We start from the raw sequence: 19,136 nt of genomic DNA on the forward strand, positions 1-19,136 counted from the left end.
TCCAATATAACGATCTACAACCTCAGAAACTCGTATGTACAATCTAAGAACTACGGATAGAGAATAAGGTTTTTTTTTTCACAACTTGAATTTGCGCCTTTAGAGTACATGTATTGGTGCCCTGGCAGTGTCCGGACACTGCCAGGGCACCGGTATCTTCGTAATGTATCTGATCATTGCATTCCCAGCTCACACCCCAGGGAGGTCTGGGATCACAGTGAATCACCTCCACCCCGGTTTATCGACCGCGGGCTCAGCCCAGTCACGAAGAGGGCCGAGCACCAAGCAGTCAAGATAAACCGGGGTGAGGAGGTGCCCTTGCGATCCCATTCCAAACCCTGGGGTGGGCCAGGAAGCAATGATCAGTTGGTGTCGAGGCAATCCCCAGCCCCCCTCTCTCACTCGTAAATGAAAAGTGAAATGAACATGGAGTAAGATAATAGCTAAAGTGAGAGAGAGGGAAAACTGGGGATTGCCTCGACGAAGCCGGCCCGCCCTCAATGGCGTGGGCCCCCCGGGTTATGACCCGGGAGGGGACCCATCCCGTGGTACTGGACGTACGGGAATGGGGCGTACTGGGGCGGCATGGGTTGCCCCAGTTGCGCCATAGGCGCAACAGGCGCAGCAGCAGCGAAAGGGTTCACTGGGCCGGGCCCGTAGTGAGAGACCACCCCCATAGGAGGGAGGGTGGGAGGCATGGGCTGCTGCTGCTGCTGCGCCTGTACGCTTGCCATTGAGGGCAGGCCGGTGGGACCCTTGGGGGCGAGGTTGCCAGCAAGCGGTACCAGCGAGGGCGACCGCTTGCGGCGGCCGGGGCCAGTGGGCTTGGGGACCTCGTCGGCGGCGCCATCGACGGTCCGGTCCTGCTCGATTTGGGCCTTGGATCGCTTTGGGTTTCGAATGCGTCCTTCCCGGTTGAACCGGTCCCAGTGATCGAGCATCGCCTTGGTCCTCTTTGGGTTCTTCGAATTGGCGATCTTCTGCCGCCTGGCCTCCTCAATCGCCTCTGCAGAGAGAGCCTCCTTCTTGGCCGATGTCGGAGCGGATTCGACAGGGCTTTCGGTGGCCACCGGCTCGACGGCCGGGAAGGAGGTCTCTGCTGGAGGAAGTGATGAGGAGGCCAGGCTGCTAGCGCCACGTCGACCCCGGCCCCGAGATGAGGGTTGGGTTGGGGCAGGGGTGACTTCGAAGGTAGCCCGAGAGGAACCAAGGCGACCAAGCCCACGGCCGCGTCCGCGGCCACGGCCACGGCCAGAGCCTCGGCGAGTGTTAGTGTCAGAGTGAGTTGATTCGGCAACGACGGTTTTGCCGCCACGGCCTCGGGTGCGTCGCTTTGCGGGGTGGTTGTCTTCATCGGTTTCATCACCATCCGCACTCTCATTTTGAGTCTCTTCCGCATCCGTGGTTTTGGTTGGCACTTCAACCTCTGCGGCCTTGCGTTTCCGGGTGACTTTTGGCACAAGTGGCTCACGTCGAGGTTCATACAACTGAGGGTGATATTCAACGCCATGTTTCTTCATGGGTGCCCACCCATCAGGGTTAAGATCACCACTCTCCTTGCTCTTAGCAATCATCTTTCTGGCTTGCGCAGGAGTTGGGACAAAGCCTCCCTGCACGAATGGATCCTGCTGTGTGCGGATGGGTAAAAATGGTGTGTTGGTCGAGAAATAATTGTGTTTGTAACCATAAAGCATTGCCTCTTTCTTGTCCTCAAAGTCAAGCTTGTCCTCATTGACGTGAGCGAGTGGGGCTCCGCCCTTTTTCTTGTGGCCTTGCATTTGATGTCGCTTTGTTTGATACGACGGTACATCCCGTTTGTGTCGATGCGCTTTGAGGTAAAGGTCATCGAGGGCCAGGTATTCATCTTGAAATGACTTCAAGGCAAAGGCGGCGGTCTGTGTAAGTGCGTAGAGTTCTTCTGGGGTGTATTTTTCGGGATTGCGGAGCAAATTGACAAGCTCATCGAGTTCCTGAGCCTGTACTTCGAGGAATTGACCTCTGTCGACTTTGGGCTTCTTGTATGGAAGGGGTTGAGAGACTGGCTCAGGAGCATCACGTTTCTTGGTCTTCGAAGGGTCATGGAAAGCATTGTCCCAAGTAAATTCACACTTGGCAGCTTCCTGGTCGTAGTTGGGGGAGAATTTGTTGGCATTATGAACGTTCCAGAAGCGGTCAAGGCGCTTTTTTACATCTGGTCGTCGCCACTCGGCCTCACGGGCACGATATTCTTCGGGATATCCAGTGCGCGGGTTAGAGAGCCAGTCCAGCAGGTCACGTTTTGTTTCGGGCATGTGGCTGACATTGCCTTGGATTGCGATTGGCAGGGTGCCATTGTTGTCGTCAGTGGTCAGTTCCACTGTGATCTCTTCGCCTTCTTCACCTTGAGCCTCGCCATCTTCTGGCTTGGCAACTTGAACTATGGCCTCGTCTTGTTCAATGGCGTCGTCATCTTGGAGATCGCCATTCTCGTCGTAAGTCTCATCAGCGCCATCTTCGGCGAGATCTTCGGTGCCATCGTCGACACCATCATACCCAGAAAAGTTGATAGACTTCGGGTGAGCTTCGTTGATATGATCATTTAGAACATCTTCTTCAGAGACGTCTGCGTTATTTGGGAGCATCAAAAGCTTCCCACACCAGTCACACTTGAGCCGTCGAGGCATGGGCTCCGGGGACTGAGAAATTTGGGTGGAAGTAGATTGGGGACGAAAGGGTTCAGAAAATTGACGACGTAGCGGGGAGTCCTGGCTGTCACCAATATCCGAAGAAGGATTGTCTCCATACAAATCGGCCCTTGGGATAGGGGCCATTTTGGCGGAAATGGACGGAGAAAAAAAAAAAGAAGAACAAGAGACAAGAGAGGGTATGAGTATTTCAATGAACAGGAAAAAAAGAAGTAAAAAAAAAACAGAGATCTCAAATGGAGAATGAAGAATGTCAAGAAAGAATCTGTATAGATGGTCAGCGTTGGTTCGCTTGCGGGTGCCAAGACGCCAGTAAATCGCAGTGCAATTCCGCGGGTCCAAGGGCCAAGGCACAAGGCATGGGCCAGCGCGAACACCAGAATCGCAAGACATTGTAAACCCAGTAAACGCGACATGTAACATGAGAAAAGCCATGAGACATAAGACACGGTCGGGCAAAAAGGCATGGATCAAGATCTGACCGGGAACCTTGGAAGTACACTGCGAAACTGTGCCATACAAGAAAAAAAAGTAGAAAAGACGCGACACTTACCATGAGATGTTCAGAGTCGAGTAGAATCCTTGTGGATAGGAGACACGAGTCACAGCCAATGACTGCTGGCTGTTAGTGAGTGCTGCAAAGAAGGGTGCAGGATGGGCATGAGTGGCTGCCAGGGATGTGTACTTACTTATCTGACTGGGGGAAGGCTGGGTAGGTGACAGTCCACTTGGGACACAACGCGAAGTGGGATGAGAGAATGTGGAGAGGGGAGAGGGGACAAGATTTAGGAGACAGGTAAAATCGAGATGTGAAAAGCAAGAGTAAGTCGCAAAGTTGTGTTTGGCGCGCAGATCTTGCGTCCCCGGGTAGTATGAAGAAAAAAATGATCTTCGTCGACGCGACACCGCGCAAAGAAGATGACACGAAAACAAAGACAGTAGATGAAGGGAGATTACAGAACAGAGTGAGTACAAGAGCAGAAAATAAATCGGAAGGTGAAATGGGTTAAGGATGATGAGGTTGAGAAGAGATTGAGGTCGAGAGAGAGATAGTTTTGTAGTTTCATAGGCAGTGGAAACCCCGTCCGGGCCCGACCAATCAGAGACCTCATATCTACTAGCCACATTCGACTACATTGAGGAAAGGGGGTTTGGCGATTTGGATTGATCACTATTCATCACAATTCATCGATGATTTTATTGATTCTCTGCATTGTATTGATCGTCAATTGTCCATGGTCTTTCTTTTTTGGCATTGTCACCTACTCTTGTACACACCTTCGTTTTCCATGCGTCACATGATACGTACTTTGGAGTCGAACAATAGCCTGTCTCCTCAATAGCCTCCTCAATAGCTGACTATTGAGGTAGGCAGCTGGACTAGAATAAAGCCTTGAAGACACCGGGTGGGACCAAGTGCTATGCGCTTACTTCCAGGGAATCTTCCGTCAACAGTCTCATGGACTCGTCTACATCTATTCCATACTCATCACGGGCAAGCGACAGGAAACCAAATGCCAGATATCTGGATTATATTTAGATAGCACCCAGACCGCATATATATGTCCATGGATGACTACCCTTGGCCCCTCTGGTGCGTGGTCTCCATCTCTTATGTCACAAAGAACGGAGTGGCGCCTATCCCCATTAGGATATATAGACTAGAATATACATTGGCACCTCTTACTACACTATCTCTACTTATAGTATAGAGAGCACGTACAATAAGTCCTGCACATGTACCTCCCTCGACAATTGTCTCCTCGTACACCAAGTCACAAGCAGGGGCAGTAGACATGCCAAACCCAAACCAGCTATAGATACCAAAGAAAACTGCTTAATTCCAGCTTCTCATGGTCTATAGCATCAAGTATTATGCCATTCTAGCCGAGAATAACCCTTGTAGTAACCGCCTCGCCACCAGCAAGAATAGCCCATTCATGTCTCCATCGCCTAAACGACATACCACAACCCTCCGGGCCTTGTCGGATAGAAACTCCATCCCACATGTATATATATTTACCTTCACAATTGTTATCCAGATCATAAGTTGGCTGGTTGGATATGGTACGTTGTCGCATCTTCATAGCGCCATCCTATACTTCCCGAGTATAGCTTATCTGAATTTCTTACAAATTATTTTTTTAAAGTGAGGCCTGACCATAAACTACTAGATCTAAGTTCCTTTTAACTATATTAAAGCTCTACTACAAAAATTAAGAGTAAGAAAGACCGATATAAAAAGGAGGGTAAAAGCGGCAGCCAAAAAGCCTCGGTAGGAAATATACCACGAGTGGGTCCCGGGGTCGCCCCAATTTTCCTTGAAGGTTCCTTCGACCCGTGAGTGCCGAGGGTCACTCTAAGAATAATTTTTAATATTCTAGTGCACAGTCGTGTATTTTGTAGAGATTGACTTTGTACTAACATGATATCATTTAAAACAAATTAGTAGGGACTAGTTCATTGCTTTCTTTTGAAGTATATGTTGACAGAGCTAACGTGGGACCTCAAAGTAGCTCCGCGGAAAAACCACTAATGAGATAGGAAGTACTCGAGAGTGCTCATAACCCAGTGAAAAGAGTAGTAAATATCAAAAAAATAATAGGCGTAATGGCAGGTACATACAAGGTAGCACAAACTGCCTAGAAACATACGACATACTGCAGGGACTATATAAATTCTGCACAAGTATTGGAGCAATGTCGTACAAAAGCAGTGTTTATCGATAGATAAAAATTCAATGTTGATTCGACTGGACGCTACATATGTATCCAATAAAACAGTAAAATGTATTCCTTAAGGTTAATCGTATTTGATATGTATGATGCTAAGCGCCTGCACACGTCCATCACCAAGATTTATATACAGCTCCCGGATGATGGGAATAGTGCCAATAACAGCCTTATCGCCGGTCTGAAACTGGATTATTGACTTCTCACCCTCAGTGAGCAGAGTAGTTTCATCTTAGCCGATGTTGATAATTGGAGCTCTAAGGGCAGGTTAGCTTGTATTATAGGAAGGTCCCCAGGGTAGCAACTAACGGACGGGCCTCATTAATGAACGACGCAATTAAAACCACGGGCAGCAGCGCAGCATGGCTGGCACGAGTGGCCACGAAAAGGTCGAATTGAGTCATTTTGTACTGTTTTACATGTAAAACTAGAAAAAAAGGTGGGCGATGGACAAGTTCTAAGGGGATTCTGCCTGGGTCACACGTACGTGTACCGCGTCCACGGGTCTGCACAGCCGCAGCCAGGGTAGACCAGCATCCCAAGCACAGTTTATTTTTTAGAATCTGCCAATTTAAACTTAGCTTTTACTGCGAATCTTAGAGACTGTGCCGACTATGAATCATACGAGCTCTCTTGTATACTTACTCTTGCTTTGAATTTGGGTAGCACTATTGGATACACCCCGAAAAGTAAATTTGAATCCTGCATATGATTGTTATCCTTTTATAAAATACCCCCCTGCTCCGATTTTTGTAGAACATAATGTCAACTTGGCAAGCCCAATGAGCCCAGGCTAGATAGACTCGTCAGGCGGCCATCGTGGAAGTATCACAGAACACTTACCAAAAGGCGCAGAGTGAGCCCTCACATCATCCAGGTCAAATTTCCATGCCTTTGCAACCCGAGTATCTGGATGATATTCGATATGAGATTGCCATTGCAACATACTCGCACTGACGTTGTTCTGAAGAAAAAGATAAAATCGACAATAGCAATCCATATGAAACTCCATACGTTTCAAGCAGGGCATTCGTTGGGTCGCATAGCCCACCGATATGAGAAGCCGGTGGAATTGTTCTTCGTCTATCACCGATCCTCCACCCCATCTCCGTTCAGGATCGTGCATCCGTTCATTAAACTTGCCATTCTCGATCCTGGCTCGGTGCACCGCGGTGTGAGTGGAAGTCTATTTCCCTGGTTGATTGTCTTGCTTTTAGTAGCTATACGCATACCAACGGAAAGGAGATATTCCTTACCAGAAGGAAGCCAGGGAGGCACATCCTCAATTTCCACTGTCTTCAAGTAGGGCCAGTGCAAGGAGCCTATAATAGGCTGGCCTTCCCCATCCAATGGACACAGGAAGTCAAATGGAAGAGTGGTTTTATTCAACTTCAATTCCCGAAGGGGATTGCTGATATTTCGCAAATTGATAGTCGTGCTATCAACCCTCGAAGGGATGACATTTAGTGCAGGCATAGTATGTTTCCACGGGCCATCCTCCGCGCCTTTATAGCGAAACACTCTTAGGCTGCTAGGAATACTGCCGAGCAAGGAACCCAATGCTATATAACCGTTAGTAAAGCATGCCTAGGCGAAAAAGGCGTGAAGATAACGACATAGCTTACATGCTCGACGTCCTTGTATATACTGCAAGTAATCCGGACGGACCCATTCGTTGAGATCCAGCTCCAGCTCAGTGAGGGTTGGACAGTGCTCGATAATGGTCCGTATTGCCCCAGTCCAGATTTGATGAAGCTGATTTTTGTCGTGACTTCTGTTTGTGACATTGAGCGTATCAATACACGGAACGTGTACTAGATATAGCTCGGACGTCTTATTGATAAAACACGCCCGATATGGGGGGATGGGAATATGGCGCGTTCCCGTGTAGCGATCGAAAGAACGACACGCATTTGCAGTAGGACAGTGCGCAGCATCTGGTTCCGCCTTAGGCCACCTATTATGTCGAGATTCTCGAAGCCCTAGATGCAAGCTGAGACGGCAACGCTGGTTCCACGAGTGAAGCATTTGGAAAAGGTCAAATATAGCCGTTTGGAAAGCGAAATCATTGGCCTGCTTTAATTGGTTGTCTATCCTATAATCTGGGGTTTTACTTGTGGTCCAGTCCAGGAGCTTGCAGGGGACGATGATGTCGTAATCCAGCTTTCGAATCTAGTTTCGCCGTATGGAACGACTGCCGGATGTGAGTTTTTGAAAATGTGTTAAGGAAATTCCACGTCGCCCTTTTTCTTTATGGTAACTGTCACTATAGACAGCGAGATTGGTATATACCAGGGGCTCAAGGGCTGCCTGCCAATATCGACACACATGGGTGCATGGAATCAAAGAAACCCCGTCAGTTCGCAAGAGTGTTGCAATTTCGAGTAGCAGTTCCAGGGGTAATGATGCCGCCATTATGCTGAGGCGTCCAGATCACCTGGGCATAACACCGAGGAATTGATTGAACCAGGGCGACCTTTTAAAAAGAAAGAGACCACAGGGAGAATAACAAGAGCATCAGAACAGAGAAACAAAGAGAAGAGAAGGAAGTCCTCAAGGAAAAGATAGTGTAGTTGAAAACTGAATGCTTGGCGCCACGTTACTTGGATGTATCACATTCTGTGTTAAATGTGTAGATCGTTACGAGAAGTGGGCTAGAGAACCTCTAACTGCGCCCAAGTATCAAGCTAGAAGGCCCTGTTAACAAAAGGGCTAATAACTCTTCTAAACACAGTCCATTTTGCCAGAAGGCTTGTAAACACCTCCAGCTCAGTGCAGGTGGTTCTTCTCGCCAACATCCAAAGCCACCAAAAAGCGACTAACACAATTATAAGCCGCAATCGTAGCGGTAATTTCAACAACCTCCCGTTCATTAAAGCACCCCTTCAGCTCCGCAAAAACCTCATCAGGTACCGTAACTGTCTTAGTCATGGCATCGGTATACTTCAACACAGCCCTCAGGTCAGCACTCAAGACCGACGACGCAGCCTCAGTCGAGAAGTCCGCCTGAGCATCTCCAACAAACTTCAATGCCTCTGCGCTCAATCCACCTTCCTCAAGCAGTGGCGCATGCTGTTCCCACTCGAACAGAGCGCCGTTGACCACTGCGACACGGCAAATGGCTAGTTCACGGACAACGGATGTAAGGGTGGTTCGGGTACGGATTGCGCCAATAAATGAGTTCCAGCCTTCTGTGACTGGGTAGGAGTGTAGGAGGGCTAGGTCGAGGGGGAGGAGCGGGTTTGGGGCTCGGCGGGCTTGGACGCTGGCTAGGATTCTGGCTTCGTCTGGTGTGCTAGTTGCTGGAGGGTCTGCAACATATGGGAGACGCATGGTGGGTGATATGCAAAGGTTGTAGGTGAGCTTAATTGGAAGTTGGTTCGTTCAATGGCTGGATTTGAGTGGATCTGGGGGTCTGGGGTTTGATGTTAGTTGAGGTGTGACTCGATAGGCTGTGCTTTGGAGCAGGCAGCTTCTTTGAACCAGAGGCAGGTATTCGGTACCTGATTTGAAGCTGCAAGATACTATTCTTATTTTTAGCCAAACGGGAACTGGGCTCTATACGGGGAATGAGCAACTATTTATCGGCAACCCCGCGTGGGTCCAGATGGAGCGGATAAGTCAAAGCCGCGGGAGTCGGGTTTGCGCTTCCGAGTTGCTTCCGCAGGTTTGGCTTGATTCTGCTTGAAAGTCCAGGTATGGACCTGTGGAGAGAATAAGATGTGAAGATGTGAAGACAGACATTGTATACAAGGGTTCTCTCTACTATGCGGGGTGACACATTTAAACTCAAGGCCCAGGTGGTCCAACATCCAACATGTCCAAGGCTTATATTTTCTCTAAGAACCTGAAATATTCGAATTAAAGAATTAAAGAATTAAAGCTTTCTCTTCAACTGTTTAACTAAATTTGACTTTCAATCATCTGCAGTCAGTGCTGTTGGTCTTGGCACATGATCTCCACAAGTTCAGAAGCTCCCACGGTGTCGTCACCTCTCCTGAACATTGTTCCCCCCAAACAAACATGCCTCCAAAGGCCCCCAAACCTACCAGTGACGAGCTTCTAGCTCAGTTTGACGATCTCGGTCTTGACAAATCCGGCAACAAAAAAACATCTAAAGCTATCGTATCCGACAATGCCAAGGGCGGGCAGGAGGATATCCTGGCTGAGCTTGACCACCTAGCCACACAGCGTCCAGCCAGTGGACCAGGTACTCCGCGCCTGTCTTCCGATAAGCCCAGGTCATCTACACGATCTCCCCGCCCGAGTGCGACCATCGACCGACCGACCGAGGACAAGGCGCCGGTCCGCCAGTCTGAGGAGACCGGCCGGTCTTCACGCGCAGAAACCAAGCCAGAAACCAAACCAGAACAGCCCAAGGCTGAGCCTGAGAATGTCCCCGCACAGCAATCAGCCGAGGAGGGCGCCGGCTGGTGGGGTGGATGGTCGGGAGGCCTGTTCGCGACCGCCACCGCAGCTATGAAACAGGCCGAGGCGGCTGTCAAGGAGATTCAGAACAACGAGGAGGCTCAGAAGTGGGCTCAGCAGGTCAAGGGCAATGTTGGAGCTCTTCGTGATCTTGGTATGGAACTTTCTACTCAAAATATGCTCTCCTACATGCAGACAGCTAACTAGCACACACAGGCGGCGAGCTTCGAGACAGGGCAATCCCGACATTCACCAACCTCATCCACACACTCGCCCCTCCCATTTCTTCGCATGAACGTCTACAAATTCACGTGACTCATGATATGTCCGGCTACCCAGGCATCGATCCTCTAGTCTATACGGTGTTCTCGCGAGTGATGTCTCAAGTCGAGGGCGGAGACCTGTTAGTGATTCAGCGGGGTCAGGAGTCATCCCCGAAGCGCGGGCTCGATGGCTACATGACTAGTGCCGGCTGGAATGACGGGCCCTGGTGGCGGACGGTCACACCTGGACAACCGCGGAGCATCTCTTCCGTGCGAGGCACCGTGGAGGGCTCCAAGCTCGCACGAGCCAGCGCTGAGTCCTATGCCACCGAGTACTTCTCATCCCGTGGCGGAGTCGAAGAGGCCGCGAAGCACGCTTCGGAAGTCCTGAATGAATCGAACCCAGTCCGCAGCAGCGATATCTTCTTGGCTATCCAGGCTATCAGCCAGACTACTTCCAAGGACCTCTTCCAGGCGGGTGCGACTGGCGAGAAGGCTACTGAGGGAGCCGTGGAACCTGATACGCAAGAAGAGGAGATCTCCTTCGCGCTGTACCTCCACGACCCCATCCATGGCATTGCCTTCCACGCCATCTCTCAGAGTATCCCGCAGACATGGATTGAATGGCTCGATGCTTCGGTGCCAGCCGCCGAGAATCCCGAGGCCGAGGATGCGAATGTTCAGCGTATTGTGGTGCCCGAAGCCATTGCTGAGGTCATCGAGAGTGGAGGTGTTGACCCCCGCGAGTGGGTTTCGGAGTGGATTGAGGAAACCCTCTCTTTGACCGCGGGTATTATCGCGCAGCGATACGTGGCTCGACGAATGGGCGTTGGTGAGGGAGGTATCGGCAAGGGCAAGATGCGAGCTGAGCAGGCGTCAACTGTGGATAGTGGTGCAGGTGAAGCTGCGCGTGCGCTCTAGGGCTGCTGTGATCTTTTATACCGAGCTCAAGAGCTGACGCTCTTAATCCAGCATCTCCTGTCGTTTATGTGATACACCCGCACTAGCTATTTCTATTTTTATATTTTGTTTCAGTGGTTACGCCGGGGTTTCTGGTAGCGAGAATAACAGCAAATGACTATTATCGAAATCGAAGGTTATACATAGAAATGTTTCTTGCACAAATTATGCCTTCGTATACAACTAAAAGACATCCAAAAAGATATGACAAGGCCGCATAAGCAGCCGACTATCCTGGTCACTTGTAAACAAAAAAAGAAAATCGTGTATGCAATTCCCGTATATATACAAAACGGACCGGTCTTCCCATAAATCACCATATTATGCATTTTCGAGAACCATTGCGGGTATCGTAGGATCCAAAACATTCAGAGTCTGTTCAAGAACTCATTCAAGCATCAATGTCCAGCGGTCCTTCAAGATCGGGGACATGCCAGAAGTTGGCTCGGAGGGCAGTCACACTAAATCACAGCATTAGTATATCCGGTCTCAGCAGCACAGAGCAAAAAAGAACCCCATCTCATACCTAGTTGACCCATTGAGCACGGTATGAGCATCCGTGCCAACCTCACTCTCCTGCAACGTCTTCTTCATATCCGACAAATCAGCAGACCACTTAAACTGACGCTGTCTGGAAGACGCAGGGACATGTCCATTAACAGCCGTGCCATTCGTTTCGCCATTGATATGAACGCCGTTCACATCATTCACACCATTAACCTTCTTCCCCGTCCCCTCCTCAGCATACAAACACCCTCTAGACCAATAATACGGCAACGTGCGCGTATAAAGCACCGGCCTCTCCTCAACATCAAGAACCATAGGAACATTGATATTATAAAGCTCGACCCTCTCATCCCAATTCTCATAAAGATGTCGGACAACCCTAACCGCGAGTCTCGCCGCCGCAGCAATAATATCATCAGGCTGCGGGTCCTTGCTACCAAACGAGATAGCAATACCGCGCTTGCTACAGAACACCGCTTCCAGCGCACCGCCTACCGTCCCCGAGGACAGGTTGTAGATGGTGGAAGCATTGCGGCCGTGATTCGGGCCCGAGATGACGAGGTCGATGGGCGCGCGCTCGGTGAATAGGTTGTACAACCCTAATTGCGTGCAACTGGCCGGTGTACCGTTGCGAATCACTACCCAGTCATTCTCCGGGTCTGGAGATTCGAAGGTCTCGTCCCATCTGCCGTCTGCGTTGAAGGCGTCTGGGTGTACGTAGCTGGCTGTTAGGGAGGCTTCGATTAGGTGGGCTTTTCCGATCCAGGAGCGTGAGGCCGCGGGGATTGCTACGGAGACTTGGTGGCCGTTTGCTTTGAGGGCTTCGACTAGAGGGCGGAGGTAGGGTGACAGTTTGGTGCTTGGGGGACCATCGTCGTTGACGACCTATTTTGGGAATTGTTAGTTTATTTGTCTTGGCTTTTTTTTTCTTGGTTTCTCTTTTTTTTCTTTTTTTGGGGCTTTATCTACGTTTGTGCAACGTATTGCTCGGGCGTAAGGAAATGCGATAAAAATGCGATAACGAGGGTGTGGAGTATCATGTGGTGACGATGTTTCCCCGAGGAAGTATGGATCTATAAGCAGATCCTTGCAGGAAGTGGCTTTCTATACTCCGTACTCCGTACATTTTGCCCGGGGAGGGGAAAAAAAGAAAAGAAAGGAAATATTGCCGGTGATCTCACTTACCAGGATGTGCATGACGGGATAAAGCAGCGCCAAGGGCGTTATGGGTGAATATTCGGAGTTTCGATTTGGATCTTGATTTTGGTTTCCCCAGTGGCGGTTTGGACGGTGGTTTTTTTTGGAGGTTCTTTTCTATATTTTTTTTATAAGAGAACAAGAAAAGAAAGAAATATTTCTGCACCCCGGAAATACTCGGGGTGCAGGACACTTATACCTGGGGGAATCAGGGTAAAGAATGAGCCATTGGCCACACCGAATTACACACCGGGGTGAAGCCGTTCAGGCTGCGGGGACGGTAATGGTAGGGCCGAATGCAGCGTGCGGTGAACCGATTCGGGGTTCTTTCGGGGATGCTGACTATTGGGTTTCTATTATTCGATATGTTGATGACTCTGGGGGGATTCCAATGATATGTCATGCGCTGTACAAGGCTGGAGTAGTAAAGGGTAGGATATATCATCCGGGATGTTAATAGTTCGTAGTTCGTAGTTTATAGTTCATTATAAATGCTATTCAAAACTTGCCACCTACTTTGTATATGGGCCCATCTATATAATTCAGTAATGGATATCATGTGTTCCAAGGTTGACATCATCAATAATATATATTCTTTAGAGATAACAGTAGACCATAAAATATACATATGCACCTAGAATACGTTCTATACTTCTTATACTTCTAGGGTTTCATATAGTCAGAAGTTTAAAGCCCAAAAGGGAAGATGAGGTAATCAATTCTGTACCTACCTAGGTAACCCCCTGGGAGTTGCCAAGAGTGTGCCAAGGCAGTGCTGCAACCTACACGGTAGAACAAGGTCTGGATGGAAATTTCCATTTTGGGGTTTTGGGGTTTTTTTTATCTGAAGAACTGAGGGGGTTACATTTTAATCGGCGTAATGCGCCTGCATTAAAAAAAATAAAAAATAAACCATCAAGGTTCCTGGACCATTCATAGCTCAGGGGCCCGCCACGTACATTCTTGATACATCCGTGGACCATATCCTCTCGTAAGACCAGTGAGACCACTCCGTGCCGGAGATCCTATCGGAGATAGGTAGTCGGCCCGTACAGAGTACACAATAAACATATGTTCGAATGGGCTTACATATCCCCTATATTTTCAATATGTATATCAATCTAGTTGGAATTTAAAAGGATTTAAACTACAACTCCCAAAAATCTATTTTCATCATACCTCGTTGTAAATAAAAGGCAAATACTAAAGTGGTCTGTGTGCCGGCAGCACGCTAAAGACGATCGCAGAAAATCTTGTGGTGGGGAATCCCGTCAGCCCTTCAACAATCCTCTGGCCCCTCAACTCTCTCCTCTTCAATTCACCACCAACTATATCCATTCGAGACTCGGAACACGTCGACACATCTTCGCCGCTTACCTATATAACACCATTCTGCCACCCACCTGAACCCGCAAAGTCTCAAAAAGCCAAGTCTTTTTGGGATCTTTGCTCAACGAGGTCGTCGCCGCAACCTCACCTCTCATCCTGTATGGACTGTGGAAGCACTGGGACCGCTGCGGGGATCGACCCCAAAATCTTGGACAATTGGCAAACTGAGGGCGCCTTTTCTGTCGCCTCATGGGAACATCTGGGGTATGACCAACCACCCGAGTGGGACACCAGCCAGGAATCGAGTCAGTGCGATGCGGATATCGCCGACTTAGGGACCTTCCATGGCCCATTGGCCGGGGAATTCCGCCGTCTGGAGAACAGGTCCGGAAACCCTTTCCCGATGTGAAACCACGAAGTCCGATGTCGATGTGGCTGACACTTTTTTGGTTATAGAAAGCACGATGTAGCACCCGAGAACTTGAACTACTCCGATGGCCTCGTCGAGGGCACTGCCAGTGGAACTCTGAGCCCCAAGACTATCCCATCTTCTGCCGACGAAAATTACCATTCGGACGAGGCTTGGCCACACTTTCAACTGTACAACTCAGTGGCCATGCCGATGGATGCATCTCTACTCTACCCCTACGCGAAAGGACCGAACCACTCGAATGGGGCCGTCATTGTCGATGATGTTGGAGAGATGCCTCACGGCGGTTTCTCCGATGTCCCGGTGGAAGGCATCATGTCGTTCCAGCAGATTCCGCAGTCCTTTCCCATGATCCCCGAGGAGTGGACTGAAATTCAACATGGCATTCCCGTGGACAATATGCCTCCACCGCAAGAGTCCATTCCACTCTCAGTGGACGCACAGGAGAACCCCAAGGATCACTCCCTGCGGGGGTTCCCGACTTCTATCAGATCGCTGGAATCGCGATGGCTGAATAGTCTGGAATCCCAACTGCCCACTCAGCAGATCACGCCGGTCTCTCAAACTGCTGGCCCGCTAAACGCACAAATCGGACAGGAGTTCCAATTTAAATCCGAAAACTCTTCCGTGTCGGGCGATTTGTCGGGAATATACGAGTGCTCCTACTCCGCCACTAGCGACGAGGCCCCTGCATTTGCGGACCGTCAGTTGGAAGACGACGATGTCCAGTGGAAGACCTCACCACATGAATCCAGTTCACCGGAGGGGTCGCAGCCTGCATTCAAGACCACTGCCTTCATGGTGAGTGAGGCCCCTGTGGAGTCTCTAGTTTCCACTATTCCTGCAAGATCGAGGGCTTCGTCGACCGCTGGCCAGCGTGCCGGTCGACCGGCACCACTTGCCATGCAGACGTCGGCTACAGTCAAGAAACGCAAGGCCAGAAACCCCGCTTCGATGGACCAGGGCATCGCAAGGCCCCTGCAAATTGTTCAGGAGGATGGCCAAGGCGGCTCCATTGCGTCTGCGGACTTTGTCTCGCCCCCACGTGGCGCCCGTCGTAAGGGCCCATTGAGTATGGTTGGACGGGCCAATGCAGGCCTGCGCCGGAAAAACAAGGACACTTGTGTTCAGTGTCGACTGAACAAGCGCAAGGTAAGGGTTTCCACATGAATTTTGTATTTTCATAAAGCTAACGTATTTGCAGTGTGACGGAAGCGCCCCTTGCGATGCTTGTCGCCCCACACTTCACGAGCAACCATGCGCTCGTGCATGCTTCTCCAGCATTGTCGAGTTTGGAACCTGCAACTACATCTGTAAGCATCCAGCAAACCTCCCCAAGAATTGTTCAAGTTGACTGACCATATCTAGCTCAACGAGCTGTCAACCACCCTACGATGGATGGTTCCAACCGAGTCCGGATGGCGATTCCATCTGAATTTGACCTCAGTCAACTCTTGTCTTTGCTCGCCGAGCGCCAGGGGCGGTTCAACATCCGCGCTAGTCAGGCCTGGGGCTCTCTCTACGTCCTTGACCTGGGAGAGACCTACAAGTTCCTGAAGACCCTGAGCGAGTACAACGGCAACTCGAAGTCCACTTTCCTCGAGTTCATCGACCGACGAATTGTGGACTCGAAGGACAAGTCCAAGAACTGGCTGTCCTGCGTTGCCGACTGCGACCCAATGAACCAAGCCTATGTAAGAATTCACTGTCCCACATGCCAAGATCACAAAAACTAACCAACCTCAGACCCTCCTCTCCCAGTGGAACAACATGCCAAGTCGCGCCAAATACAGCTTCGTGCCTCTCGACTCAGCAGGCGAAGAACGAACAATGGACATCAACAGCCCAGAAGACCAACGCGAGATCCTCCTCGCAGCTCAACTCTCCCGAATCTTCTGCCGCATGCTCGAAGTCGAAGGCTTCCGCAAGCTCGAGCGCGACTTCTACAACATCAAGTGGAAGCAGATCTCCCACGAGACGCACGTCCGCTTCCTCGGCGAACTCGGCCACATCCTGCTAACCCTGCGATGGCGCGTGAGCTGGTGGAAACGGCTCGGCGACGGTGGCCAAACCCCCGATCCCACACAGCAGCACTACGTCGACCGTGTCGAGCTCCTCTGCCGCATCCTCTACGTCTACTACACATGCGTGTTGGCGAAGCTGCCCTCCTGGTCGGCGGCCGATGTCCCCAAGGGAATCTGGTCGACATATGCGGACTCGGAGAATGCCGTTTGGGATGATTTCCCATCGGATTCCAGCGATGGCGGCTTCAATGGTTGGATGGAGCGTGGCCAGGACCTGATTGAACAGGCTGGTGTTCCGAGCCGCATCTCGAAGTTCTGAGACCGGGATGGCAGATCTGATCTGCGAATATGGTTTGGATGGCAATGGCATTGGAGTTAGAATTATAGATACCCTTTTTTTGGTTTTGGTTTTTCTGTTTCGTTTATTTCCTTTTCTTTTCTCTTCGAGATTTCGTTGTTTCTATTGGATGCATCATGACTTTTTACATACAAGATCTGCCTTATGATTTGACGATTTTCCCGCATGTTCTATCCTATTCGGTTGGTTTTTTCACAATTTGTACATAGAATTACTATTTATCGATATATATAGAATGCTTCTCATCTCTACTTCATCTCGTCTATCTAATACTGTCTACCTGCCTACCTGCCTTACCCTGTATGCAATAGATGCATAGATATAAATACCTACTATGTAGACCACCAAATCCAAAAAGACAATAGAAACAGGGTATCGATTTCATACACTCATATAACGAGCTCTGTATAGACGAAATTGCAAACACGATCGAATCAGACCAAAACATCTCAATCCTTTTAAAACATTGAATTCCCACTGCAAGTTCAAGTCGCTTTCTTAGGACCAGACTTCAATCCTCCATCCTTGCGAGCCAAAGTCCCATCCTTGCGAGCCGCATTCCGCTCCTTCTGCAGGCGGTCCTTCTTTCCACCAGCCAACAGCTCGAGATGGCCTGCCTTTGTCGCCAGACTGCGTTCTGTCATTGAGACGAGGCCGGATGTGAGTTGCTAAGAGCGGTGTGTTAGTGGTGGTTTCTTTTCTTGTTCTTGGGTTGTTCTCGTCTCATGGGCACAGGATGCGGTCTAAATCGAGGAGACGGAGACTGCGAAGCATATCGGTGCGTACCTTGGTCAGTTTCTTCTGCTTGATCAGGCCGGCTTTCTTGGGCGCGACGGAGCGGACACCAGGTCTTGTGGTCTTGGCGGGCCTGGTGAGTTGGACATGTTAGCTTAATTTTCTTAATTGTTCTTGTGTGCACGAATGGAACTGTGACTGTGACTGGCTTTCGTCTGTAGTGGTGGTGCATTTGCCTCTTGTGAGTGGCACTTACTTCCTGCCTGGGCCGGTGGGACCGGCCTTTTTCAATGATCCTTGCACCATGGTTGTGTTGGGGTGGAGGTTGATATGGAGGGAATTTGTATGTAGATGGCAACAGGAGAAAGACGAAGACGAATTTTGTAAAGTAGCACTGCCAGCAGCACGAAGTGATTCTGGGCTTTCTGTTTCTTTTTTCGGGGGGGGTTGCCAGAGGGAAAATTGCTTATCGGCTTATCTGGATCACGTGCGTTATGGGCCTGGGGCATGTATTTTCCGCTCCGAAGTATACGACTACGCATTTGGCTAAGGAGTATAATTTTGGAGATGAGGAGGATGAAATTAATGGGGATAAAACAGGATGAAGAAAAAACAAAAAAGAAGGGGTAAACACGAGAACGACCGGAGTCGAACCGGAACAGTCCAGGTAGTGGAAGATCTTCGGCACTTCCCTCGTAGTACACAGGTGCAACCTGTTACCACTAGGCCACCTGCTGTTGGGAACCCGCTAGCATTAGGTTGCACTTCCTTTTAACTTACACATTTTTAAGGTTTCTGCTCTGTTTGTGCACCAAGGGACATAGTCTGTGCCTCAGACCTGTGCGTATGCATAGAGGAATACGATGGGATTTATTTTGAAGCTTGAAATCCATCTCTAGGGCTGTGTGAAGTGCGTGGGCAATACATATGCTGATAGTTCTTTAATGAAAGGTGGTGGCCTTAGGCCAGAACTACATGTTTGCTTTATCGAGACTCTCATTATCGATATATCATCAAGTTGAACACGCAATTTGAAGGCTTTCAAGTTCTTTCTTCTGCTAGATACATCACGAAACCCGTTATTCCAACAATACCTCTGAGACTACCTTTGCCGACGAGAGTGGGTGATGTGAAAGCTCGCTTCCGTGGATGTTGAATCTAGAGCAAGCATATGTCAGATTTGTACGAAGAGATACACATTGGTTGAGAGGCAGGGCTCTTGCCTTTGCCATGATACCAGCGCCGAACAGTTTGAGCTTGCTAAAATATGCTAGTCAAGTCATAACCACGACACAAAACAATAGTTCAGTTACCAGCAATAGTAATTGAGAAAGCCTCAACGTACCAGGGTGCGGGATGCTCAAGATATCCCGACGTTCCAAGCCCAATAAGCTGAACCACAGCATTCCAGTAAGAAAAGAACCATGCACACGCCATTTATCCGAGTAAGTTGCCTGGATAAACATTACAACTGCAAAACCAGCCCACG

General features: G+C 49.6%; 7 protein-coding genes across 7 annotated transcripts; 2 read left to right on the forward strand and 5 right to left on the reverse strand.

The window, feature by feature from the left end:
- Window positions 1–497: 497 nt before the first annotated feature.
- On the reverse strand, window positions 498–2,810 carry N7455_000423 (uncharacterized protein; the record flags this gene model as incomplete). The annotated part of the gene is made up of 1 exon (XM_040952194.2): window positions 498–2,810. One exon carries the CDS (start codon window positions 2,808–2,810, stop codon window positions 498–500), a length of 2,313 nt encoding a protein of 770 aa, XP_040817467.2.
- A 3,399-nt stretch (window positions 2,811–6,209) lies between these two features.
- Window positions 6,210–7,444, reverse strand: N7455_000424 (uncharacterized protein; the record flags this gene model as incomplete). Its single annotated transcript, XM_065603804.1, has 3 exons — window positions 6,210–6,602; window positions 6,695–6,978; window positions 7,042–7,444. 3 exons carry the CDS (start codon window positions 7,442–7,444, stop codon window positions 6,210–6,212), a joined length of 1,080 nt encoding a protein of 359 aa, XP_065462295.1.
- A 741-nt stretch (window positions 7,445–8,185) lies between these two features.
- N7455_000425 (carboxymuconolactone decarboxylase family protein) lies at window positions 8,186–8,749 on the reverse strand (the record flags this gene model as incomplete). The annotated part of the gene is made up of 1 exon (XM_040952432.2): window positions 8,186–8,749. The coding sequence occupies one exon, from the start codon at window positions 8,747–8,749 to the stop codon at window positions 8,186–8,188; it is 564 nt and encodes a 187-aa protein (XP_040817366.2).
- Window positions 8,750–9,439: 690 nt separating this feature from the next.
- Window positions 9,440–11,028, forward strand: N7455_000426 (DUF5427 domain-containing protein MTC1; the record flags this gene model as incomplete). Its single annotated transcript, XM_040952424.2, has 2 exons — window positions 9,440–9,998; window positions 10,061–11,028. The coding sequence occupies 2 exons, from the start codon at window positions 9,440–9,442 to the stop codon at window positions 11,026–11,028; spliced, it is 1,527 nt and encodes a 508-aa protein (XP_040817230.2).
- A 430-nt stretch (window positions 11,029–11,458) lies between these two features.
- N7455_000427 (5'/3'-nucleotidase SurE) lies at window positions 11,459–12,771 on the reverse strand (the record flags this gene model as incomplete). Its single annotated transcript, XM_040952193.2, has 3 exons — window positions 11,459–11,528; window positions 11,594–12,459; window positions 12,760–12,771. The coding sequence occupies 3 exons, from the start codon at window positions 12,769–12,771 to the stop codon at window positions 11,459–11,461; spliced, it is 948 nt and encodes a 315-aa protein (XP_040817481.2).
- A 1,129-nt stretch (window positions 12,772–13,900) lies between these two features.
- Window positions 13,901–16,986, forward strand: N7455_000428 (uncharacterized protein). The gene is made up of 6 exons (XM_040952238.2): window positions 13,901–13,967; window positions 14,019–14,484; window positions 14,557–15,682; window positions 15,735–15,843; window positions 15,899–16,224; window positions 16,277–16,986. The coding sequence occupies exons 2-6, from the start codon at window positions 14,261–14,263 to the stop codon at window positions 16,871–16,873; spliced, it is 2,382 nt and encodes a 793-aa protein (XP_040817151.2). The 5' UTR covers window positions 13,901–13,967; window positions 14,019–14,260; the 3' UTR covers window positions 16,874–16,986.
- A 251-nt stretch (window positions 16,987–17,237) lies between these two features.
- On the reverse strand, window positions 17,238–18,068 carry N7455_000429 (DUF2462 domain-containing protein). Its single transcript, XM_040952052.2, has 3 exons — window positions 17,904–18,068; window positions 17,699–17,780; window positions 17,238–17,580 (listed from the first exon to the last, which is right to left on the reverse strand). Exons 1-3 carry the CDS (start codon window positions 17,951–17,953, stop codon window positions 17,398–17,400), a joined length of 315 nt encoding a protein of 104 aa, XP_040817088.1. The 5' UTR covers window positions 17,954–18,068; the 3' UTR covers window positions 17,238–17,397.
- Between the last annotated feature and the right edge of the window lie 1,068 nt (window positions 18,069–19,136).

Source organism: Penicillium solitum (genome assembly GCF_028829755.1).
Source record: "Penicillium solitum strain IBT 25940 chromosome Unknown utg000001l_segment0_segment0, whole genome shotgun sequence".
Lineage (NCBI taxonomy): Eukaryota > Fungi > Ascomycota > Eurotiomycetes > Eurotiales > Aspergillaceae > Penicillium > Penicillium solitum.